General features: G+C 39.5%; 1 protein-coding gene across 5 annotated transcripts in view; it reads left to right on the top strand.

The window, feature by feature from the left end:
• The first annotated feature begins 1733 nt into the window (after positions 1-1733).
• birc6 (baculoviral IAP repeat containing 6) overlaps positions 1734-26045 on the top strand; it is a 145201-nt gene continuing 120889 nt past the window's right edge. For all 5 annotated transcript variants that reach the window (XM_063491198.2, XM_063491197.1, XM_063491196.1 and 2 more), the window contains exons 1-9: positions 1734-2156; positions 8730-8911; positions 12002-12139; positions 17551-17744; positions 23235-23346; positions 23723-23805; positions 23896-24121; positions 24671-24840; positions 25548-25606. In XM_063491198.2, the coding sequence (XP_063347268.1) occupies positions 1946-2156; positions 8730-8911; positions 12002-12139; positions 17551-17744; positions 23235-23346; positions 23723-23805; positions 23896-24121; positions 24671-24840; positions 25548-25606 (1375 nt within the window). In that variant the 5' untranslated portion in view covers positions 1734-1945. The remainder of the gene's footprint in view (positions 2157-8729; positions 8912-12001; positions 12140-17550; positions 17745-23234; positions 23347-23722; positions 23806-23895; positions 24122-24670; positions 24841-25547; positions 25607-26045) is intronic.

Here is a 26045-nt window from a genome sequence, read left to right on the forward strand (position 1 = left end):
ACAGGTGTACGGGACTGTGTTAATGAGGGAGATGTCTTTTTGTGTGTCCACAATGAGATGGAGCAGATGATGCTGGCAGAGAGACGGAGTGGCTGGGTCCGAGGCGGGTGCCAAAAAACCGCAGATTATTTCCAAAATAAAAGACACTAAGCATAACCCGTGTGTGTGTGTGTGGGTCCTGTGTCACACTTAGAAACATGCCGGGTTACATACAACCCGGCATGTAAAGTAACAATCACGTAGAAACCAATCCATTTTCTCTGTATAAGTACTTGGTACTCAGGACTCAGTGTTGACTGGTTATAGAAAGCTGATTTAATCAATCAGTTGGCAAAGTATTGTATATGTAACCTCTTAAATCCTGTTGAGTCCAGGGATTGATTTTATATTTTATAATTTGGTGGCCTGAATACTTTGAACATATAGAGATAACTTGTGCTATTTTGCCAATGTTAGTGAGAATAGAAACCCATTTTCTATCTATATGCCCCTTATATTAAAAAATTATCTTTAAATCTTTAGGAGATTAAGTTCCTTTGCAAAAAGGAAAGTCAGAGGATAGTGGATTGGTGAGATGGGCGTGTCAATCCAAGTTAAAGAAGAGGTGGGTCTGACAAAACTACTTTAAATGTTGTGTACATGAATTATTTATATATCAACTCACATGCACTTACACTATGTAAGGAAAAATCACAAAGAAAATGATCCATGTTCTCTATATAAGTACTTAGTGCCCAGGGCCTTTAGGCTCGGTTCTGACTGGTGAGAGAAAGCTGATGTAATCAGTCAGTTGGCGAAGTATTGGAGAAAAACAGTCCAGGGATTTACTTAATATGTTTATTTTACTTAACACCTTAATATGAAGACTAAACTGCAAATTCCGTGATGTATTTTTTAAGCAGGAACCCACTGTGAATTCTCTCTGAGGCCCAAAAAACAGATGGTGAGAGTACTATCAGTTTGGTCATTGTGTTGTAGCGGTTGTAGCAGATGTTTTAGAAGAAAAGGTGAATTAAGTTCTATGTCTTTTTAAAAAAATTATCTTGCTTTTATTCATTTTACCTGTTTTAATTCTGTTAGTATGAGAGGATCCCACTCCTTATAACAGCGCTGCCAGTTTCCCATGATAATAAAGTTATTTATATAGTTATTATAAGTTGTTATCTTTATATTGATTAAAAGACTATGCTCTACAAAGTCCTGTGCATTTTTTAATTGAAAATGAATATAAAATCTGCCCTAGCACTTGCACAAGTGATGGAATTTCCTTATAAATTAATTTTAATACTGGCAAACGACTTATTAGAGTTGCATAGAATTTAAAAATAAAATCAGTTTCCTCTCAGGTTGACCCCAGCACTGTCCATATTAATTGTTTTCTCACATTACTGTGCAGTTAAAAAAAGGTCTGCTTAGGTTGCATTCCAATTCTAACTGAAAAAAAAAAAAATATATTGCAGGAAACTCTTTTCTGGGCAGTGCTTTTCTGTGATGCCCTAATTTACAGTTTTCACTTGAAATATCAAATTCGTCTGTGTTTAGTGTTTGAAGCCGATGGTCACTGTACAAATTCAGTTAACGCATAGAACCAAAATATAACCAATGTAATGTACTTTTTGTTGCGGGGCCACTGTTTTGTTGTTCTTAATAATTTGTCCAGCCGGTGTTCTCGTTTGGTGTCGGCGTTATCGCGGGATGTGGTGCCGAGATACGCTAGCTCCGTTTACCTAGAGTGTAACTGACAGAAAGCCCAGCCTGGAGTTTGTCGGCGCTGATGGTGAATAGCCACTGCTGCGGTGACGGCCGGAGGAGAAGAAGCCGCAGAAGGAGTCAGCAGTGGCAGAGGAGTGACAGTTTGGACTTAGACTTATAGATTTAGCAGTATTACGTCTACCATCGGATCTTTACAAACCTAAAAGGGAAGGGAAGGGAGAAATAAGGAAAGATGGCGGCCGCGGCCTCGCCGGGCTCGGGCTCGTCCACCTCCTCAGACTGGATTGTGCTGAGAGACGGTTGCCTGCGTTGCGACGAGGAGGGCCTGCTAAGCCTGTCCTACCACCCGGCCCTCAACGCTATCTTGGCCGTCACCAGCAGCGGCAGTATCAAAGTAATTGACGGCACTTCGGGGGCCATTCTTCAGGCTTCAGCATTGCACGGTAAATATCGGAGTCCTCTGTCAAGCCATGTCACCAGCAGTTTCAGTTTTGACAAGCCAAACACTGACTGTCAACAGACACTAAACACGACACTGGCTGAGTTGTAACCTCAGCCCGCTAACGTTAGCTCTCACTAGCATGGCCTAGTCAGGGTATTTGGCAACTAGGATTTATGTAGCCTGTTCTGCCTAAACCAGGGTCATCGTCTTTGGACATTGGTGTGTTTATGATCAAACAAGTTAAAGTTCTTCTTGAACACCTGCGTTTGCTAATGTTTACTATAGCTGCAACTTGACATATCTCCCATGTCTGCTAATAGCTGGAAAGTGCCAGTTAGCCGGTTAACCTTCCCGGTCAGTTTCTGTCATATTGGTCGTCATGGATGATGTGTCGTTAAAACTACAGTTTACACGGTGGCTATCTGAAGTATCAGAATTACTATCACCCGCTTGGATGTGGTACTATGTTCTTCGCTGAATTGTTGTGATAGTCAGTAGGCTAGCTAGCGGCTCCCCGGGTGCTTTACTTCACAACCCACCGGGTGCACTGTCAGTCATTTGGAAGTACTGGTGTGATGTTCAAAGTAAACTCACTGTGCCAGTGTAACAGTGTGGACGTGTTTGTTCACATCAGTTAACTTAATAAAGCTTTAGAGAGTTTGTCAGAAAGTTACTTTTGACGGAACATGTTAAAGCATTGTATATGAGGAGCACGTTGAGTCGTGCTCCTCATATACCTATTGTACCGTGGAGTTTAAACATTAGTGCATAGATGAAGTTTTTACAGAACTGGTGAAAGAGAAATTCATTACCATTGTTGGTTTGGGTGCCCCATAGGAAGCCGTGTTATTGTTTACATATTAATGGCACCCGTTTGCTAATGGCTGCTTGTCTTTCATCCTGACTTTTATTATTGAATAAAATTAGCATATTTCGAAATGTCTGTTTATTAGGATTAGTTTCTTATAATGGCATCTGTTATTACTTTGTCTAAAGAGGTAATAGGTAGAACCTTAGAACAGCTACGTTTTTGGTGCTCTTGGTCTCTTTGACTCTGCAATATTGTGTAAACAAACAAACAAAAAAACCCCCTGCTTTTTATGATTTGCAGTCCAAGGTGGATTGATATGGGCAAAGGAAGAACCCACTGAATTCTGGTGGCAATCTGAATAGAGGTCAGTTGATTTGGCTGGGGAATCTCATATCAGAGAGGAGTATTGGCTTTGGAAATGGTATTTGCTCATAATGTTCACCTCTGATTTCCTCATCTTATAGAGGTCCACCATACTGGACGTGATGTGCGGTAACAATCATGTCATATGTATGGCCAATATGCGTACTTAACATAGAAATTATCGTTACTCCCCCCCCCCCCCCCCCAGGTTAACAGCCATGAATAGCAGCAAAAAGGAGCTAACAGCTATGCTGACTTGTTTACTCATAGTTGCTATAGTTTATCCCATTTACATAATTTTTAACAGGTTTTTCATTGTTTCAGGAGTTTTACACTTCCAAAATGGTCAACAAGTTAATATCATGTGTCTGCAAAACCTCTATAGAGCTAAATGACTTGGTGCTTGCATTATAAAGTGTGTTGTTTTGTGGCTAAGAAATGGGAAGTAGACTGAACTCATGATACAAAAATCCATATTGTTTTACTGTTGTTCCATCTTACTTCACCATAAAGACCATGTGGAGCTGTTCAAGTATGCTGGGTCACTGAAAGCTGTATTGCTCAGCTAATGAGGGAACTGGAAAAGCATCAGTAATGTTTTTTATTTTTTGTTGATGATTATCCAATGGTTCTTATTGGATGCAAGTAGGTAAAAATCACTGGAGGCACTTTGACTTCATGTTGAGTGATTACAAAGAGACCAATGCCTATCAAGTCTAAGTCTTAATCAGGGTTAAACACGGAGCCAGAATTAAATAACAGCAATTAGCAGCAATTTGCAAATAACTGAGGCATATTATAGAACCCCGAAGAACATCAGAAATAAAGGATCTAAAGCATTTTGGATTTATAACAAAGGGGATAAATCTCAACATCATTGTCAGTTTATAACACATTAATAGTTTTATGTTGATGTCTTATCTTGATTGTGTTGTTTTTAATGATTACTGAAGGTCAAAATTATTACAGTAGATAAAATTATAGATCAGATTTGATGTAAACATATAAACATTATTACTACACATAGTTTCTCGTGTAAATGTCAGACTTAAACGAAAAAATTACCACAGTTAAAATTTTTAGCCCCCGTTGGTAATAGTCAGTTGCATAACCCTTTTGCTGCTTATCATCCTGCAGTTGTTTGTTGTGATTTTCAATATGTCTCACACATTTTTTAACAACCCAAACTCAGTCTTCCCAGACAAGTCTCGTAAACCCCTCCAGATTTAATGTCATCTGACATGGACCTTGGTCTTCAGTTCATACCACAGATTTTTAAAGATTAAAGTCAGAACTTTAAGAAGAAGCCTATCTGTTTTTTCTAGTTTTTTTTTACTTCCTACCTTTCTACCTTATCTTACCTTAAAGAAGAGCAAACACAACAGTCAGTGAGTATTACACTCAAAAAAAAAAGTTGATCTGTGTATAAAGAGTAATTGAAATTGAGTAATGTAAAACATGAGAGAAATCAAGTGGTTTGATATCAGAGCTTATTTGTATGCATTTTTCACTGTCTGAACTTTATTTGTTCTGTTTTTTTGTTTTTGTTTTTTTAGGTTAGAACAACCAAAGCACTGCTTTTCCTTTTGTTTTCGTGCAGTCTGTGCTGCCATGTATTTATTACACTGTGTTAATGTTCACATACTGATTGTTTTGCCTCTCGTAAACATCATATCACCGCAGGGCTATGCGATATCACCAAAATCTCATATCCCGATATAAGACATTTGTTGTCCCGACAACGATATTTATCACAAAAATTTTACATTTTCTGTAAATTCTGTGAATCTCGGGCAACTCGACTTGTGCAAAGTTTTTTTTTCAGCTGGGCGTCGTGTACCTAGAATCGAGTGTTACAGAAGTTGAATCGGCTGCAATTTTCTTTGTATTTATTACCCCCATGCTGCAGGGGAAAGCCTGTCCTAAGGTTGTTGTTTTTTTTCTTAGCACCTGATGGCTCTTTTTAGCTTCTCATCCAAAAACACTCTGCATACTATTTCGCGTGATTTGGTTTATTTTGAAAAATCTCAACAGGATCTTCAGCTTTATTATGAAAGGTCAGCCCTATATAGAACCATAGGGTGGTTCTATATAGAACCCTATATAGAACAGCCCTATATCACCGTAAAGGTGACTCCTTTAGTATACCCAGTCTCTCAAGCCTTCATTATACTCTACAATGTAATATATAATATATAAAGTCTCATAGTTACAAAAAATTGGCAGGCACGTGGACATCTTCACAGACCTTTGTGCTCACTGTCTGAAAATGAAATTTATTTCTACAGACTTAAGGATATGGAAAATCTTAACTCCTAAACTTAAATGCTTTTTTGAAATTAATGTTTTTAAGGCACTTGCACACATGATGGAATTTTTTCCCCCCCTGGAAAGTTCATGTTTGCTAAGAATTAGGGTTGGGCTATTGGACGATTATATCGACCAATCACCTTCTACAAGGGTGGTTTATTTATTTATTTGCCAATGAGTAAGTTTGCTAATAATGATGGAGCTAATAGAAACAGGCAACAGAAAAAAAATAATAGCACTGTTTTAGCAGCACCTGTCATCTGTGAATGAAATGCACCCTCCTCAGAGTGCGCCCAAATGCTTGTTTATGGATGCTGCAAAAGCTGGTGATAGCCGTACTTGCTCGTGGAATTTAGCCGTGTTTGAGTATTTTGCTCGCACTATATGTCTGCACAAGTGACACACCGCTTTGGTTACATCCTTAGGTTTACCTCTTTCATCTAGTTTAAAGCCAAGAAATCCCAAATTGGCAACTTTATATTTTTTTAGCGCTTTCAGCGTTAACACGCCGTCATCACATCTGGAGCGCAGACTGAGTCAAAATCAGGTGGGTTGAAAGAGTTAAATGCGGTCATCATGATTAAAATTTTTAAGCCGCGTTAATGCTGACACTAATATATATATATATATATATATATATATATATATTTTTTTTTTTTTTTGAACCTCGTTTGTCCATGTTTGGACTTCTGTGTTGTAAACGCGCAAATCAGTCCGTGCATGATTACATTGCCCTGCCTATCAAAAAGTCTGCGCATGTACAAATATATCGCCCATGGACGATTGGTGGACTGACAATTGCCGGTTGGAAAATTTTTACATAATGCCCAACCCTACTAAGAATTATTTTAATGATGGTATTGCTGGGAGTTTGATTCCTAGGGGGATATCAATAACTGAGGATCCTATGGTCATGTCCAGAGTTTAAACAATTCACGTATGATATATACACATGAATTGTGTAGTATGACACAACAGCAACACATTTTGTTGTCTAGCAAATAAAAATAATAGAAGGCAGCATGTGGGGAAATATGACAAATAAATTGTTTAGGTTACTGTTTTGTTGTAATGTTAGGTCTTGATGGCAGCAGGGCAGCTGTAATGTTGTGGAAGTATTTCTATTATTTTGATGTAGTGATAAGTGTCTCTAAGCTTTTAACGGCTTGCTGTTCTCTCCCTGGTGAATGGGGACTTATGGCGATGTGACATCTGCTGGCACAAGCTGCTGGTTTGTTTCTCATTTCAACCAGTTGTGCACCTCTCAATTTTTGTAACCTTGTGCATTGGTGCTGCTGTTTCGGCCAGGTTGAGGACAGGAGTGTACGATCATGTCAGTTAGTTTTTACAGAAGCTCAGAGACCAAAAACATGAGACTTTTGGGGAAAAAAGGTCGTCAAATTCTTTGCTTCTAGTTTTGACTTTTTCCTATACCTCAGCTGATGTGGAGATGTTGTCTGAAGAAGAATATTGTTGTTCAAAAGAATATTGCAGCGGCACCGTAAATACTGGTATAAACGATATGGAGCTGTGGTAATGTCATGGTCGCCATGTGAAGCGGAAGTATCGGAATGGCCAATCTGCCTGCTGTGATCTCTATTGGTGTTGATGGAGACAATATGTGGTACAACCTAGGGCTGCTCGATTATGGCAAAAATGATAATCACGATTATTTTCACTGAAATTGAGATCTCAATTATTTGACGATATTAATTTAACAATAACAATGTATTCAATAATGGCTTTAAAGATGTCAAAAAATAATATAAAATAGTGTGCAAATACTGATAACAGTGCAAATGTTTGCAATATAAAAAATAAATGAAAAATGTAAACATCTATGTTTAGTGAACTTCAAAATACTGCATAATACTGGTTGTTCACTGTGTTAATTGAGCAGTGGTCTTTGGCGAGGAAAACGTTACCGCGTTTGTTATCTCCTTGTGTCTCTGGGAGCTGGTGGGATATTTAGTCGCGTTGTACAGGGTAGCGTGAATGGAAGTCTGTGAGGATGAAGCAGGTGTTGTCAAGAGTTTTTTCTCTATGTTCCTTCATTGTTTGATCGTATGTCACTTTGTGAGCGGTCTTCAAATGATTGAATAAATTTGTAGTGTTGCTCTGTGGTGCAGCTACGACACCGTAGCAAAGTTTCCACACTATGTCTACTTGATCCACGTCTGACTCCGCGAACCCATAATGTTTCCACACCACTTAAGTCGTTTTACCTCTCTTTTCAACCAACGGCATTCTTTCTTCAGCAGCCATTATCCTCTCCTCACCAAATAACTTCTGCTTAGCTTTCCTAGCTTTCCAAGCTTCCCTCGGGTCCTCTTAGTTGTTGTGACGCGTGTTCGAAACGCAGAGAGGTGCGTTTGCCACACGGAGCAGCGCGAGAGGAGGAGCTCATAATCGGCTCAGTCATTTTTAATGATCGTTGAAAGCCCAGATCGTAATCACGATTAAAATTCGATTAATTGAGCAGCCCTAGTACAACCACTGTGTGGGACACTTTTGCTTTTACTGTTGTTGGTCTGCCATCCAGATGGAGAACAGTGAAACTATAACATAAAAAGTGCTCAAGTGGATCCAACTGTTTAAAAACAATAATTGTCCACTGCAGTAGACATTTTTTGTGCTTTTCCCTTCCTTGTTCCAGCTGTCCTTAATCACTTCCAGTGATTTGCAATTAGGGTTTTGGAGGACTGCACAAAAGCTCATGTGCAGTGGCTGAAAACCTCTCTTTAGCCTCTTGTCTGAACAGAAATGCATACATTGCTGAAAAAGTTTGCAGCAGCAGAAATTTTGCTTGAGGAGCTCTGATTTGCATTTTGAAGAAGCACCTGCAGATCCACAACCCTGTTGATGAAAGTCTGAAGTAGTCAGTTTGTGGAAATTTACCATTCTTCTTGCATCTGATAAATTGCTTGCTACCAACAGTGAATAGCAATAAAATATCAACTGCATTGATTTTAATGGACACGTAAGTTGGTTCCAGCATGTTTTGCATATAATGCATTAGTGACATATAAACAGCCTTTTCTCCTTTGGACATTTACATTATGTGGTGTGTGTCCTCTGTCTCTGTCCTAGCTAAACCTGGTGGCCGTGTCAGGTGTCAGTACTTTCCCGCAGTGGACAAGGTGCTCTTCGTGGACGACTATGCAGTTGGATGCAGGAAGGACCTGAATGGCATCCTGCTCCTGGACACAGCCCTCCAGCCACCAGTGGCAAAACCTGAGGATATGGTTCAGCTGGAGCTACCGGTCACAGAGGTGAGAGAACATATTTGCCCTTCAATTCGCTGTGTACATGGACATCTGGTCTCTGTTTCAGAAAACAAGTTAAGTGGAAAATGAGTAGCTTAAGCCTGAGATGAAACTTTGGGTTTTCTGTTACAGAAACTAACCAATTTCTATAACTGTAATGGTTCAGTTACCATGGTTGCAGACTCTAACCTTACTTGCTCGATGAGAGGTTGTTTTTTTTTTTTTTTCAACTGAGTTTTTCTCTGACTCCTCCCCTCCTGCTGCATTTGAAGCACTTGTCTGACTCTTTCATTTCCTCATTCAGAGTGCGTAATGAAGCTCACATCAGATAATGTTTGCAGAAGTTTTACATTTTAAAAAAACCTGAAATCCCACTTGGGTATTATTTTGTTACCCATTTCTTATATTTACCATTTATATTGATCACTTTTATAACTAATCAGGACTGGACAGATTTATTATCAGCTCAGAAAATCATTTATTGCCTGTGATTCTGTTACTCTGGAAAGTAAGGCATCTGTCAAGTTGTCAGCCTTTTCCCTTGCACTGAAACAATCACTTTAAAATAAATAAATAAAATGGTTATTCTTCCTGTTGTGATTGGCCATGCTGCAAAGAACATTCTGATCATAACTGATCATGTTGGAGATTATTGAAATATTTCTCAGTGAATATGATCCAATAAAGTTATAAAAATGCACTCATTAAATGCTGTCAAGCAACTTTTGGAAATGTAAATGTATACAATTTTAAACTTTGAGCCTTGACATCTTTTTCACACCAAATCACCTTAATTGTTACTATGGATGCAGATTGTAATTTGATTTACAAAGGTCATTGTCCATGAACTCCCTGTTAATTACATGTAAAGACAAATCCTTCAAGCCTGTTGGTTTAATTTGTAATGTCCTCGGGATTTCCATACACCTGTTACCATACTTCAGTAAATAAGTGAAGTTTATTTTTAACACACCTTTCACAGTTAAGGTCACAGAGTGCCTTACACCAAGATGCAAACACTAAAACAGAATACAGACCCATGAACAACACAAGGTCATACACATAATTGCCCCAATGCTTTTCTGAATAGGAAGAGGTATTTTTAGAGGTTGCCTCAGAATAAGTCAAACAAGGAATGAGGAAAACTGATTCCAGAGTTTTGGACCCACTTGCTAAAGGCCTCTCTGTAAAAATCTTTTTTAAAATGATTATGCGTTATCAACCATAATCTCGACTGTGAAGACCAAAGAGACTGGTTAGAAGAGCTGGTTCATATAAGCTCTGAGATATACTGGGGTGATTAACATGTTTTTACTTAGCAGTGTTCCTTAGAGGGAATAATTTAGGAATTAATGGGTTTCTGACATGACATTCCAGGAAAACACTACAGGAAAAGAACATGCAAGCTAGTTTTAGAGGAGGAGCTTTCTTTGACACTTCGGATGGTGATATCTGAAGCAATGATAAGAGTCTCTGTTTTGTCATAATTTACATGAGGAAAAGGAGCATTTAACCCAGACTTGATAGCAGTCAGACAGGTTTGTGGATCAGAAAGTTTGTTAGGTCAGAAAGAACAGGGCAGCTGGATATCATCTGCATAAAAATTGTAACATGTGTTTTTCATATTGATGATTATCTGTCCAAGAGGCAACATTAACAAGGTAAATGTTACAGGTCGTTTCTTTTTTCTTTCTCAACAGGTGATCCAGGTGGTCAATATGTATTTTTTTGTCTGCTTATTCTGTTGGTTTTTGTTTTTTGCCCTTTTTCCCCATCCCTCTTCCCCGCTGTCTTTCTTTCCCTCCTTCCTTCTCCCCTTTCTTCCCCCCAGTAAAGTCTGTCCCGCATACAACAAATGAAAATAAAATAAACAATTAAAGGTGAATCAAATAGACCATTACGGCAAGGCTGGGATGGTCCATTTGGTAAAGTAAATCCGTTGGGCATCTTTCTTCGCCTTTAGACAATAATTCTAATGGCAAAAGAACCAAACGGGACAGGCGCAAAAAAAAAAGAAAAAAGAAAAAGAACATTTGTCCGGAAGGCGATTCTGCAGCAGCGGCGTGCAACTATGACATGGGCTTGTAAAACTGCCACAGGGTCTACAAAAATGCGTTGACCGAAATGGCGATTATCTAGGAAAATAAGTCTGCCAGCTTCTAAATGATGTAAATATTATGGAAAATAAATGGTTATTTGTATTTCTAAAACAATAGGACACCTTATTTTGGGATTGCCCGTGTACTTCTAGAAGTCCGCTTGAAGGCTGCTGGCTGGACACATGTGTAGTTAGTGCAGTGTAATGTGAATTCTCTGTGCATGAGTCCGCACAGTCCCAAAAGTGGTTGGCACAAGGATGTCCACATGGATCTTTGCGCTCACTGTCCAGTGATGAACCTAGCAAACCCACTTACACTGTTGTTTATTCAGGCTTGGGTTTGACACTGGAGTACACTAGCAATATGATAGCCTGATGTGGGGTTTGTGTGTTCTTTTGGTCTCAAACTTTTGTGTGAAAAGTTAACGTGAATGAACCGCTACACTACCCACCCAGTAGTACACAGAATATTTAATATTTTATTTAAGAAAGTGTAATACATGTGCACAGAATCCAAATCTGTAAGAAACACTTGGATCTGTTTGTCACAATTTAGATATAATTGTTTGTTTGTCTTTTAAAAAAATTGACAGTTTTTATCTTTCATAAATTGTATGGTAATAGGTTGGTTTGTGTAATTGTTTGATATGCAGTTTGTAATTATGACTCAATCCACATTATGGCATCAAATGGCAGGAACGACCTAGGAATCCATTAATTATAGTGGGAGAACTAATGCCTAATTCAGCAAAAGGGTAACAAACCACAAGCAGCAATACGGTGACCCCCAGATCATCGTAACTAAATGGAGCCACAGCCACAAAGCAGATGACAATGTAGTGAATTGTTCTAGTTTTGCATCACAAAGCTGAAAACACAGGACTGCAGAGATAATACAAATGTCCTCAAACTGAGGTTGCAGCTTTTTTTTTTTTTGCTTTTTTTTTTTGTACTGAATATGTAAATGTTAAATCTAATATGTGTTTGTGTCTGTTCAGGCCCAGCAGATACTGTCAGCCTGCCAGGAAAAGATTGATGTGTCAAACACTGAGGGTTACGAACTTTTTATCACCCAGCTGAAAGAAGGCCTGAAGAATACCTCACATGAGACAGCAGCTAATCACAAAGTGGCGAAGGTGAGTTTAATTTAAAAAACTTTTGTTTTCTAACTGTATGTCTCTGAGCTTCTGTACTGGAATTAAAGCAGGGCGATATGGCCAAAAATATTTGTCACGATATATATTTGAAAATTTGCGATAACGATATAACTGACAATATAATTTATGAGAGACAAAATACAACTCCACAACTGTAGCACTCTCGTGTGATGCGATGAGCCAATAATCACTCTCGATGTTAGTCCGTTGTGAAACTTTAATGCGTACTCCAGCACACGACAAAACACACACCATGCCCGAACCGGAAGAACAAAACTCCTCCCCACTATACTATTCCGGTTGGACTAGTCCCCACAGTTATGGGAGGTCTGCATAAACAAATATTGCTTGGTGACCATTTAACCAATGATCTACAACAACTTTACTTACGCATGAAAACCATCCATTTATTTTCACTTAAAAAAGCAGCTGTTTTTTATGTGCATTAAAGCTATATAAAAATGTTACAGTGCAAATGCAAATTCCTTGCTGAAAGTTTAACCAAAAGGCATTTCCAGTAGAAATGAGCTGACATATCCTGAGCATAACCATGTATAATATCCACTAAAGTTAAAAAGAGGTGCTTTGCAACATTAAACTGCAGTGTGTCAAATATGTATTTTTCGGACCATAAGGTGCACGGGATTATAAGGCACATTAAGCGAAACAAAGCAGTCAGATAAATCAAACTTTATTCAACTCATTCTTCTTGCTTCCTCCACTTCTGTACCATTGATTCATTAATGCTGTATTCTATCACAGCTGCTCTATTCCCATGTTGTTGCAGTATATTAATGGCTAACTTCGTATTGTGGATGGATTATCTCAGTTGTTCTCCTGACTGAAGTTTGGTCCGTTTACAGCATCCTGCCATGCGATTGCATTTGTCTCCAACCATGAGGAACCTTCACGTTAACTTTTATCGAGTGGAAAAGTGTTAGCGTTCATCCTCCAGCTTCACTGTTTATGTTATGCTAACATAGCTGTGTCGCTAGCGATTAGTGATGTTCGATTCGTGAACGAATCGTTCAATACTCGAGAATCACTTTACTGACTCGTGAATCATGATTCACAAGCGCAACTGACTCACTGACTCATCCCTGTTGCTGTTAGCAAACTAATTCCATTAGTAGAAATATATCTAGCTTATAATTAAAATTGTGGGGGGAAAAACAACAGCCAGATTCTTAACAAAAACATTTCTGCTCTGAACTGGAAGAAAAAACCCTGAGTAGAAGCTCACATCAAGACAATAGCTCCTCAGTTCACAGTAGCATCGCTCAGCTAACATGCTAACAGCACATTTGAGTTACTCACCCCCTCCCTTGATGTGCTGAATCGTAGCGAATCACTCAGGACTCACTCACCCCCTCCCTCCTGGCTCACAGCTCAAACGAGTTGAACGAATCACTGACTCACTCACCCCCTCCCTTCCTGTGCTGAATCGTAGCATAGACAAATCACTCACTCGCTCACTCACCCCCTCCCTCCTGGCTCACAGCTTCTTCTTCTTCTTGGTTGGCAACCAATGTTAAGGCGCATTACCGCCCCCTGGCTCACAGCTCAGTGGACATTTAGATGAGAAAATATATATTTGATAGATTTAAGGAAAATACTAATAAAATAAAATAAAAGTAAATAAATGTTCCCTTTAGAATTTTTTTTTTGCTCTTTTTTGCTCTATAAAATAGTTGTTTACTTTTACAATCATTCATCTTAGCAGTAGGATTTACATTAAAAGAGAAACAAATTAAGTTTGAGTGAAAATATACATTTTTGCACTCTCTGGTCAACTGACTCAGTGACTCAAATGACTCAAGAAATCCGATTCACTTTGGTGAGTGACTCATTAAAACTCGATTCAGTAAAAAGAATCGAATTTACCATCACTACTAGCGATCACGTAGCACATCATTATATACCACCTAGCCCAACTTCAGTAACCCTACAGACGTCACTGCTGTTTAGTTTCCTGTCTTCATTTATGGTGGAAGTGATAGCAGAGCTGTAAGTTTTAATTTTTTCAGAAATCTCTCAGTCAGAACATGCTATAGGGCTTTGGAGCGTGATGTCACGGGAGCGGGGCCACGCCCCCTCCCGCCATGACAGTAGGCCAAAGAAAGCACACGGAAGCGTCAGCTATGGTTCGTACGTGCTGTGTTGCAACGTTAGATCACACGATAGGGAAGGCAAGAAGCTGGAAAATGGGCTCTCTTTTCATCGTTTCCCCTCCTGGAGGCAACGGGAGGGATCTCATGTATCCGATATTACTAAACGAAGACGTCAGGCTTGGATTGCAGCGGTCAGACGAGCGGATATCGAGTTCTCTGCCATCCCCAATTTTTTGTTGGTTTGCTCGCGGCATTTTCTTTCCGGTGAGTTCTAAATAAATTCATATCTCTCTTAATAGGCTTTTAGTGTTATTTTGAATGCGCTGAGGTCATAGATAATTAGATAAAACATCCTAATGTGTGATGCTCCAGAACCACGTCATGTTGACGGAGTAGCGTTTTATTTGGCATTATTGCAGGCAAACCAGCATATGAAATATGAAACAAAAGAAAAGTATGTTTATTTTTTTTATTCAAGATCTGTTCACATGTACTTTGCATTTCATGTGTATGTACTTGCTAACTATTTACATGGCAACGCACAGCTGGCAATCTCTGGCTGTATCTTGGTCATATTGTCAACGTACTCACAAATTGGAGGCTTAAAAACGGCCAAATCTTGTACCCAACCGTTTGTGAATTAGATGTGCGCCTCCAGGAATTTATAATTCCGAAAATGATTCGCCGTGTATGCGCTGACTCCACAGACAAGGTGCGCGAAGATATCAGGATAGGACAACGGCGGTAGGCCATCTGGGTTTCCACTCCACTGCCTTTTTTCATACGGGTCCACATTACCGATGCACGCTATTTTTTCCATGTACCGTCTCTTGGCGTCTGGGCGCAGTCGTTCGCGATACAGCCCTTTGTCTTTTGCGCTGATTTTAAGCATGGTTCTGGCAGTCCTGCTATCAACACAGTGTGTTTGTTTTGATTTGTGGCCTTCTGACATGGCGCCGCGATCCCACTGCGGCGTGACGTCAACTCCAAAGCCCTATATCATGCTTAGGTAACTAGCGAAACTAGCGAGCTAACTTCCGCTAATTTCCTGCTAACTTCTAACTCCGTTAAATGTAATAAATTCTGTTTTCATGAATGCCTAGATGTTAAACTTCATAGTTACACCTGGTAAAGCAGCAATGCTGATCTTTTTTTATTAAAGATGAGATAATTTAGACAGTTTTTAACTCTCAGCGATGCCGCAGTGTTCGTTTGACTTTGGGACCTGAATCGGACGGAGATTTACGAGCACCTTAGTCCGACAAATACGGCAGTAACGACAGCCCCCTTGCATGTTCTACAAAAAAAATGTGCTTTGTTGTGTATCTGATGGACAAACACCAAACCAGGGAAGTTACACCAGTGTGAAACGGATGAACCAATTCTGGTACTGGACCACCAGGTACTGGAACAGTTTATTCCCCACAGCTGTCAGACTCCTGAACTCTGCCTCCTGACATCTGACCCACATCACTACTGTAAATTCTGTACAGACAATCATTCTGTACAATAATAATTGTAGTTCTACAACTGTTTACAAATGTTTAAAACTTGTATAGTTCTATATTTACGTATAGTTTTCATATTTATGACTGGTTCATAGCCTGTACATAGCTTGTACACTCACTACAGCCTGTACATACTTATATCATATTCATAGCATACCTTCATACCGTGTACATTGTAACATACCCATAATAGACCCATATTTTTGTACCCTCATACCTATAATAGACCCATTTTTGTAATATAGCTTCATATCTATATTATTCCTAATATATATTTTGTAATATATCTATATTATTGCTAAAGCACTTTCTGGATGGGTGCAAACTGCATTTCGTTGCCTTGTACTTGTGACATGTGCAATGACAATAAAGTTCAATTCTATTCTATTCTAAGTGTTCTCTGTGTAATTTCTGCTGATAGGTTTTGTAGTAGTAGTTCACTGCAGGACAAAGCTGCTGCTACTGGCAGGTGTGCTGCTCTGCAGCACTTTTCCTTTGATGCCGTAACAATAATCTGTAAACGAATTTTGATGATGCATGCATGCATGTATGTGTGATACCTATTTGTGTGAATGTTATTCTGGAATTCATTGGAAAATCCAGGCCGCAATAAGGCCGCTTGATTTTGTCCCTGTGTTTCTCTCTGTTTTTGTTTGTTTGTTTTGTTTTTAAACCCAGGACTCCCAAAAAGCAGCCAGTTCAGATATAGCACTGCAGAATTTTGTTTACATTACATATTGTTTACATATTGTATACGTAACACACTTTGTTTAATGGTAGACCATTAAATTGTAGACGCATGCCACACACTGTGTTTTGGATGTAGGCTTTCTTTACTTACAGTGATGCAGTTTACTCTTTCAGTCTGCCATGTCCGCCAGCTCCACTGTTGCCTCCAACTCCCCACACCTCCAGGTGCCGGCACACTAGTGAAATAGGGGAGGCATGATTAGGCAGTGAACACCATCTGTTTTAACCAACCTCCCCTGGCACTACCGACAGAACCCACTGCACTCCTTCCCTGCAGCCGAGCCATAGACCACACCCTGCTATAGTCTACTAAACTATTATTTTCTTTTAAATCCCCAAATGCAGCAGTGGTTTATAGAAATTCAAGGTAAACCACCAATAACATTTGAAATGGCTCATTTCAAACATGAACTTTAAACAACACTTTGAGTTTAGCACTGTGAAACATAAAACCGTAAACCCAAATAGGCCGATTGCTATCTACTACTGCCACAGACTACTAAGAGCTGTTGCTACAGCTCCATTCTTTGTACTCATGTGTAATTTTAGGAATGCACCAAGCTCTCTATAGGTTCTCATGTGTGGCAAGGGATACTTTCCTGACAGCTCAATATTAATGTAATAAGTAAGTAATATTTATTTGTATAGCACATTTTATCAATAAAAACTATAGAAAAAAATGAAAATCCCAGGACTATCTGAAGCAACACTGAAATACCACTGTGCACCCTGAATATAACAAAGTTTGTCAACATCTCACTACACACGGTCATCACCTCGATGCACTTATTTTTGTAGTTCAATATACCAAAAAGACAAAGTTTTTGTTTTTCCACACAGTTATCGTGAAGTGAAAAAGAGTGCAGGCCCAGTTGCGAATGGGACCACCAAAGTCATGCTTCAATATTGATGCTGCTTAACTGTTGTTTTGTTTCAGATGTGATTATATATAGACCCAACTCTTTCCTTTGACTATGCTCATAACTGCCTTTCCTTTCTTCCCCTGTGCTTCTGATCTCAGTGGGCAACAGTGACCTTCCATCTTCCCCACCATGTGCTGAAGCTCGTGGCTAGTGCCATTGTCAGCGAGCTGAAGAAGATAAACCAGAACGTAGCTGCCTTGTCTGTGGCCTCATCCATCATGGACAGACTCTCCTACCTCTTGTCAAGCGCCAGACCTGAGCTTGGGGTGGGCCCTGGGCGCTCTGTAGATAGGTGAGAGTAAGCTTTGTGTCACATTGTGCATATTCAGCTCATTTGCACTTGAATCAGAATAAACATTTTAGGCATAATGCAAGTATGTTTTTGATTAAGCTTTTTGAAGACAATAAAGAGTTTGTGGAGTAGTGTGTAGAGACGGTACCTTGCTTAGGGGTACCTCAGGGTTGCCATTCGGTGGATTTGAACCCCTGACTTTCTGATCATGGGGCGAGTGCTCTACACACAATTTGCATAGTAATTAGGAACGCGCTGTATGTGTGAAAACTTTGTCATATGTATAAGTGTCATGAAAATTAAATAAGTTGTTTTTCAATTAAACCCATGGATGGAATAGTGTGTCAGGGCTCTTTGGATCACTGAAATCGGTGTCGGACACCTATGATCATTAGTTTGCCAGGTGAGCCCAAGTAAAGGAAAAATAACTAAAGAAGGATGTTCCACATTATTAAGCAGACCAGCATTTTCAAGCAATATAGCAAGGAAAAAGGATCTCTGCTGCTGCTGAAAAGCCTGAAATAGTTTAATGCCTTGGACACGTAATGAAAACCTTAGATATTTCACGAAAACTTAAGCATGATCACCATGATGTTAAGAGATTTGTGGCTGAGTCAGAGCACGCATGGGTTCGTGCAGATAAGGGGACAATGATGAAGGTTTCTGCCAGACAAATACATCAGGGGGGCAGAATCAGAATCAGAAAGGGTTTTATTGCCAAATGTTGAGCAGGTTTACAACATTAGGAAATTGCTGCGGTACTTAGTGCAAAACATTCTGTCAGACAACGCTTAAATAAACATAAAAATAAGAATTAAAAGTGCTAAGTAGATAGATATATACAGGAATGCAGGTGGTGATCAGTGCAAAAATGGAATGATGCAGTGAACACAGTGTAGGGTCATGTGTTAGTGGTGCGAACAGTCATATGGTTATTATTCATGAGTCCAACAGCAGAGGGGAAGAAACTGTTCTTATGGCAGACCTTCCCAAAGTGTGGGGCCCGCCCCCTAGGGGGGGCGCGGTATGAAAAGGGGGTAAAAAAAAAACAAAACGCTTGGACACTGCTAGCATGGGGCGCCCACACAAACGCAAAGCAGGAGATGAAGCATCGCTGAATATGTTTCCAAACCAACTTCATTCTAAGCCAAAGACTAGAAAATATGGTGAAGCATATCTTCCCTTTGGTTTCACCTGCACAAGTGCCAAGGTAGGTCTCCTCAGCAGAATTAGTTTCCCCTGCATCGGGAGCACGCGCTGGGCTGTTCAAATCACAGACAAACAGTTAGTGATGTGCGGATCGATCCTGAAATATCGATTCCTCCGATACCAATCATTTATGTTCTAGAATCGATTCTCACATTAAAATATCGATATTTTAGTAATTTAGGGTAAATTTGTAGTTCATCATTAACAGGAACACAGTGGAAAGAAACTATAACATTCGGATTGTCTACATTCAAAGGAACTACTTCCTCTTCCGCCTTTCATAGTCATGTGCGAAATACGGCTGTATAAATGTCTCGCAGCCCCTGGCGTGCGCACTCACAACAGTGGCTAAGCGTAATCTCCACAAACAGCTGAGACGTGGTTTGCGATACATGCGGCAAAAAAGTGAGGTGTTGTGGCCATACTTGCCAACCTTGAGACCTCAGAATTAGGGAGACATTCAAACGGGCTGTTGGGGGGGGGGGGTGATAAATACATTTTACAGTGTTTATTTATCGGATAAAATACGTTAAATTTCACCGTTATTATTGGCCGACCCGGAAACAACGGGGGTGTCCAAATTCAGAGGAGCTTCCACCTGAGGACCCGGCCTTCGCGGTCTAAAGAAAGCCGGGTAGTACGTCATGAGCTCCCGGTGGAGTGATACTTAGCCGTCTGCTCCTTGCTATCTAAAATATAACCGGGAAAATATAAACGCTCGACCGTCTCACACTTCTGTTTAATCAGTTTTCTGTTTGACGTTTATTCAGCTGTGTGAAAACCCCGGAGGAACCCTCCCGAGGGATTAATAAAGTTAAATTTAATTTAATCTAATCTAATAACTTTAATCTCAGCCAATCCGATTTACTCACGAACAAATAAAACACTGAAAAAGCCAAACAATAACATTTTTAAGTTATCAAAGTGACTTATATATCATGTTTAACCCGAGTAGCGAAAGACCGCGGGGGTTTGAAAACGATGTGTCGGTCGGCTCAGATATTTGAAGTTTACACAGCTACATTCTCACCTGAAAATATGTTAAAAGTTTTTTTGCGACCCAGAAAGAGAAATAAGAGTAATATTGTAGCTGCCGTCATTGTTGGAAACTGGAATTGGCTGGGCTGCGCTATGAATTCTGCAATATGGTTTTTCAATTTTGTTGTCCGGGTGGAAAATCGGGAGAAATTCGGGAGAATGGTGGCTCCGGGAGATTTTCGGGAGGGGCACTGAAATTCGGGATTCTCCCGGAAAAATCGGGAGGGTTGGCATGTATGGTTGTGGCAACATCATTAACCTTGTCAAACACCTCAGAGTAAATCATGTCACAGAATATGAGGAGCATATGTTCAGGCGAACTGAAGAGGAGGAGAGGGACAGGTGCTGCTAGGGCGAGACAGACGTCTCTCACGGAGTCCTTTAGTGCTGCGGGCAGGCAAGGTGTTCAAATAGCGCACAACTTCACTTTTCTTATTTCTATATGATGAACTCTGCATTATTAAGCGATGAGAACAAGTAATCTGATGTCCTGTAATCATTATGACGCTATAATTTGAGATACAATAAATAAAATAAGTTTTTGTACAAAGTATCGGTATCGGATCAGTATTGTCGATACCACCCTGAATATTACTTGGTATCGGATCGGAAAGGAAATCAGTGGTATCGCACATCACTACAAACAGTATCCCACATTCTTTTTTCCAACAATATCTTTATTATTTTTTTTACATTTTAGTGACTTGCAAACAGTCCAACACTCTAAATACTACATGAACATACACTCCTCTCAGACAACAAAAAGAAAACAAAAAAGTCGTCAGATTCATCACTCCGTTAAAGGCCTAAATTTGTCATTATCCCAAATCAAATGTCATTGTCCTCAGTCCTCGTCCTCCTCAGATAATACAAATCCTTCTACAAAGTTCACAAGTGGTCTCCATACCTTCTCAAAAACATCCAATTTCCTTTTCAGTATACATGTTATCCGCTCCAATGGCAAAGCCACCATCATTTGTTTTATCCACTGTGTGATACTCGGTTCCCTTGTTTTTTTCCATTTTAGTGCAATTAATCTTTTTGCTTGCAACAAACCCATATCAATAAACATTCTGTCACTTTTTGTGTACCTCATGTTTTCTGGGTACAATCCCAAAATAAGGAAGCCAGGATCCAAAACAACCTCTTTGGATAATATTTGTTTCATAGTTTGTGTTACTGCAACCCAAAAGGATCCTATCTTCCTGCAATCCCAAATACAATGCCAAAAATTACCTTTATCTTCATTACATTTATTACAAGTGTCTGGGATATTAGAGTTGTACTTATTTAATTTTTCCGGAGTAATATATATTCGCATTAACCATTTGTATTGCCACAACCTTAGTGTATCCCACATTCTTGATTTTTAGTTCAAACACTTGTTGTAACTACTCCTGACATTTTGGAGATGTTAGCTCTTTATACAGTAAAGTTACAGCGGAATACAAATAACATCAGGCTGATCCTGCCACGATTTGTTTCCCCTGTCTAAATCACGGACTAAAAGTATCCCACAGTTGTTTATGTTTTTCAACCCATTTTGCACAGAGAGGCAGTTTTTGAAAAATGTATTGATAGCAATGTTGAATATTATTACACAGGGAAAAAAAAAAAAACAACTACACGTAAAATAATCACACCGTGACGCCTCTGCCTTTCTAAATGGAGGGACAGTAACTGTGTGTGTGTATGTAAGCCTGTAAAAACTGAAGATAGTCAGATTAACAGTATTTTGTCTCTACCTGCTATTCTGCAATTCATCTCATGTAAACAATAACTTGGTGCACAGCGTGACGTGAAAAAGGCGCATACCTTTGACGTTGCGTGATGAACTCTGTATTCCTCGTCCACACGTAAACGCAAAACAGGAGTTTTAAAAAATCTCTGTTTTTGGTGATTCGAAACGCCGTTTACATGTGGACGAAACAGCTGCGTTTTCAAAAATAAAAAGGGTCAGCTGTGATCCGAGCTGCACGCCCCAGTGTTCTGGAGGTGTACAAGTCTTGCAGAGCTAAAGGCAGCTGCTAAAAGGACATTAAAAAGCAGCAAACAGATATTTGAAGCTGCTGGTGCCTCTGGAGCCCCGCGAACATCAAGGTGTAGGATCCTCCAGAGACTTGCAGTTGTGCATAAACCTTATATTTGGCCAACCCTAACCAATGCTCACAAGCAGAAACTGCTGCAGTGGGCCCAGAATTACATGAAGACTAATTTTTAAACAGTCTTGATCACTGATGAGTGCCGTGCAACCCTAGATGGTCCAGATGGATGCAGTGGTTGATGGTTTGTGGACAGCCACCATGTCTCAACAAGGCTGCAACGTCAGCAAGGACGTGGTGGAGTCATGTTTTGGGTCGGAATCACGGGGAGAGAGCTGGTCGGCCCCTTTAAGGTCCCTGAAGGTGTGAAAATGACCTCTGCAAAGTATGTGGAGTTTCTGACTGACCACTTTCTTCCATGGTAGAAAGAGAAGAACTGTGCATCCGCAACAAAACCATCTTCATGCAAGACAATGCACTATCTCAAGTTACAAGGAATACCTCTGCATCATTGCTGCTATCGGCCTAAAAGGAGAGAAACTCATGGTGTGGCCCCCATTCTTCCCTGACCTTAAACCTATTGAGAACCTTTGGAGCATCCTCAAGCAAAAAAATATGAGGGTGGGAGGCAGTTCACATCCAAACAGCAGCTGTGGGAAACTCTTCTGACAATCCTGCAAAGACATTCAAGTAGAAACTTTCCAAAAACTCACAAGTTCCATGGATGCAAGAATTGTTAAACTGCTATCAAATAAGGGGTCCTATTTTAATATGTAACTTGACCTGTTAAGATGTTTTTGTTTGAAATAACTTTTGATTTCAGTAAAATTGATTTACTAATGCTGCAAATTCAACAAATGACCATTTTCAATTCTCTACAACCTATAAAATGTTTTGAAACTCTGTGTGCATAATAATTTGGAGCAGTGCATTTTAAGTTTTTCATTTTTGAAAAACATACTGTTTGCATTGGGAGTTTTGTTCAGTATCATTTGAATTATACTCTAATGGTTGATGACTCGAAAATTACGCTGACTGTCATTTGAATCGACTATTTCAGAAAATCAAAGAAAAATATCATTTGCATAATAATTTGGAATGCAGTGTAGTGTGAACTACAAAAGCGATGTAGTCAAAACAGCATAACAGGTATAATTTCAAGAATGCCTTGTATTATTCTAAAAGGTGTTGTTCTCTGCAGATCCCTGATGTACAGCGAGGCCAACAGGAGGGAAACATTCACATCGTGGCCACATGCTGGGTACAGGTGGGCTCAGCCTGATCCAATGGCACAAGCAGGGTTTTACCACCAGGTGGGTTCTGTGAGAATTCTAAGCTGCCTTAGAATTCATGGTTCACATGAATCACAATATTTGCAAGCACTCAAAGGGAAGATTTGCATGGTTAGTGTAAGATGTTGACATTCTACTTGACTGTAAGATTATGAAGTTAAAGGAACACACATGGACTCATCCAACTATGTAATTTGCTTTGTAATGCAAAGTAGCTAAAGCTATGATAACTTTAAGTGCACCATTTTTATCTGTAGTGATTTCATGTTTTTTTTTTCATTTATATATTTATTTTTTACAACATGTGCTGTACAAACACTACATTCTTTACAATAAAAATCAGCAGGGAAAGTAGGCGGTCAGTGAAATTAACCCCCTCCCTACTGTGTTCCTGCAGCCTGCCTCATCAGGGGATGACAGAGCCATGTGTTTCACCTGCAGTGTGTGCCTGGTCTGTTGGGAACCAACAGACGAACCTTGGTGAGTGGATTATTAAATAAACACACATGCATCTTACTCACAACATAATAATTGCATTATAATGGCAAGCGTTTCTTTATTACGCCCCAGGTCTGAACATGAGCGGCATTCTCCCAATTGTCCATTTGTGAAGGGAGAGCACACACAGAACGTCCCACTGTCGGTGACACTGGCAACAACACCCGCACAGTTTCCAAACAGCCCTGATAGTTCAGACAAGATTGCTTGCTATGGTTTTGGCAGCTGCCCACAGTTCCTGGCTGCTGCCACCAAGAGGGGCAAGATTTGCATCTGGGATGTCTCCAAAATGATGAAGGTCAGAGTACCAACCAATCCTTGCCTGGCTGACTCTTTACCTGCACAATGGAATGCATGCACAACACAGCACTTTATAGTTCCAGACAGTTTCTGCACTACCAGGACTTAGAACAAAAAGCAATGCAACAGTGATATCACAAATACATCGACCTACTTTATTGGTAAAAGGCATGATGCCAGTAAGGGCAGTCAAAAATGTCTGGTTAAAGCAGCTGATTAAAGTAACTGATCGTTGTTACCAACCCAAAGCACATCTTTTAAGTTATAATTTCCCAGATACACATGGTGCATAGAAACAGTTGAGCAGCTTTGTTTTACTTTGTTACCATATCAGATTTGTAAAGAAGTCGCACATCTGGTCCATGTATGAGGCTCAGCAGGACAGTACTACACTTCCTGAGGCTCTTTTAAATATATGTTACATGATTTGATTGCTTACTTGCTTAGCTTGGAGCAGAAGCAGACAAAAGTTGAGTGAGTAGGGCAGTCTTGTTTAAGTTGTTGACTATGACTCCAGGTAAAAAGTGTGTACCTGTGTGTTTAACAGGTGCACTTGAAGTTTGACATCAACCCATATGACCCAGCCATTCTGAGACAGTTGATCCTGTCTAGTGGTGAGCAGGGCCAGCATGCACTAACCGAGTCTCAGAGACCAACTTTGGCATGGTTGGAAGAGTCATCCTCCTGCTCCGATTTACCCAAACTCGAGGGAGACAGGTAAAACACACATTCACATTTTTAAGTCATTTAAACTTGAAAGATAATTTTATAGGAATGTTGTGTTTGAAATTATTAACAAGGATACAATGTTTTAGAGTTGACCAGCCCTTTCAGACTTATGGATTTTATAGTATTTCCAGTATAGAGAATGTTCCTGATACAAATTGAGAGGAAAATGTTCTTTGTTGCAGCAATGTCAGTTTCTCCTGACATTCTCCAGCACACATTTCTATTCTGTATTCAACAGTTTATTTATTAAATTAATTATCTATAAAAACCCTATACAAAATGTATATTAAAAAATTAACTGGTTGAGTGTGGGGGGAGCATGTAAAGTTGGTATCAGAAACTAATTTGAGCGTATAATGGCATCTGCTTCTTGGGATTTTTGTGGTGAACATAGGTTTGAACTGAATGGTTTGTTCTGCTTTAAGTAGATGATAATGACTTGTCTGTGACACAAAATGTGACAGTTTAGCAAGAGGTAATGCTTTTCTTTTATGTGGGGAAAAAGGTGAAAGTGTTTAAAAAAAAAAAAAAAAAAAAAAAGAATAAAGAAAACAAAAATAAATACAATAAACAATGTAAAAATAAAAGTAAAATAACAGGAGTGATTTAACTTCGTATTTGTGTTTTCACAGTCAGGGTTCTTAGTTTTTGTTTTATGATATTAGTCTTGATTTTACTCACTTGTTCTCTTCCAGTGATGACCAGCTGGAGGACTCAGACAGTGATGAGCATTCCCGGTCAGAGTCAGTAACAGGTACAAGCATTTGCAACTTCTTTTTTTTTTTTCTTTTTTTTTCTTCCCTTTTTTCTCCTTTACAAAGGTTCAAAGAAACTATTGACATTGTTGTAGTTTCATTTAGATATTTCTTTTTATTTTGACTTTGACTTAACATTGATACTAATATTACTTTGTTTCAAATATTTCATGTGTCTAGCACAGTGGTTCTTAACCTTGTTGGAGGTACCGAACCCCACCAGTTTCATATGCAATATTATTTTTTTTCAAATTCAAAACATAGATATGTTTTTTACTGGTGCACAAAATGAGCCGTACATGAACATCACCTTGTTCAAAGAACAAAACCAACGCAATGCATGAAGCTGGCTCTGCTGAATTTCAATGATTTTGTCAAGGTATTCATCATTGACATCTGCTGTCTCAACAGCAAACGTGAACGGCTGTCTCACCCATG

This window comes from Pelmatolapia mariae, linkage group LG13 (assembly GCF_036321145.2).
Source record: "Pelmatolapia mariae isolate MD_Pm_ZW linkage group LG13, Pm_UMD_F_2, whole genome shotgun sequence".
NCBI lineage: Eukaryota > Metazoa > Chordata > Actinopteri > Cichliformes > Cichlidae > Pelmatolapia > Pelmatolapia mariae.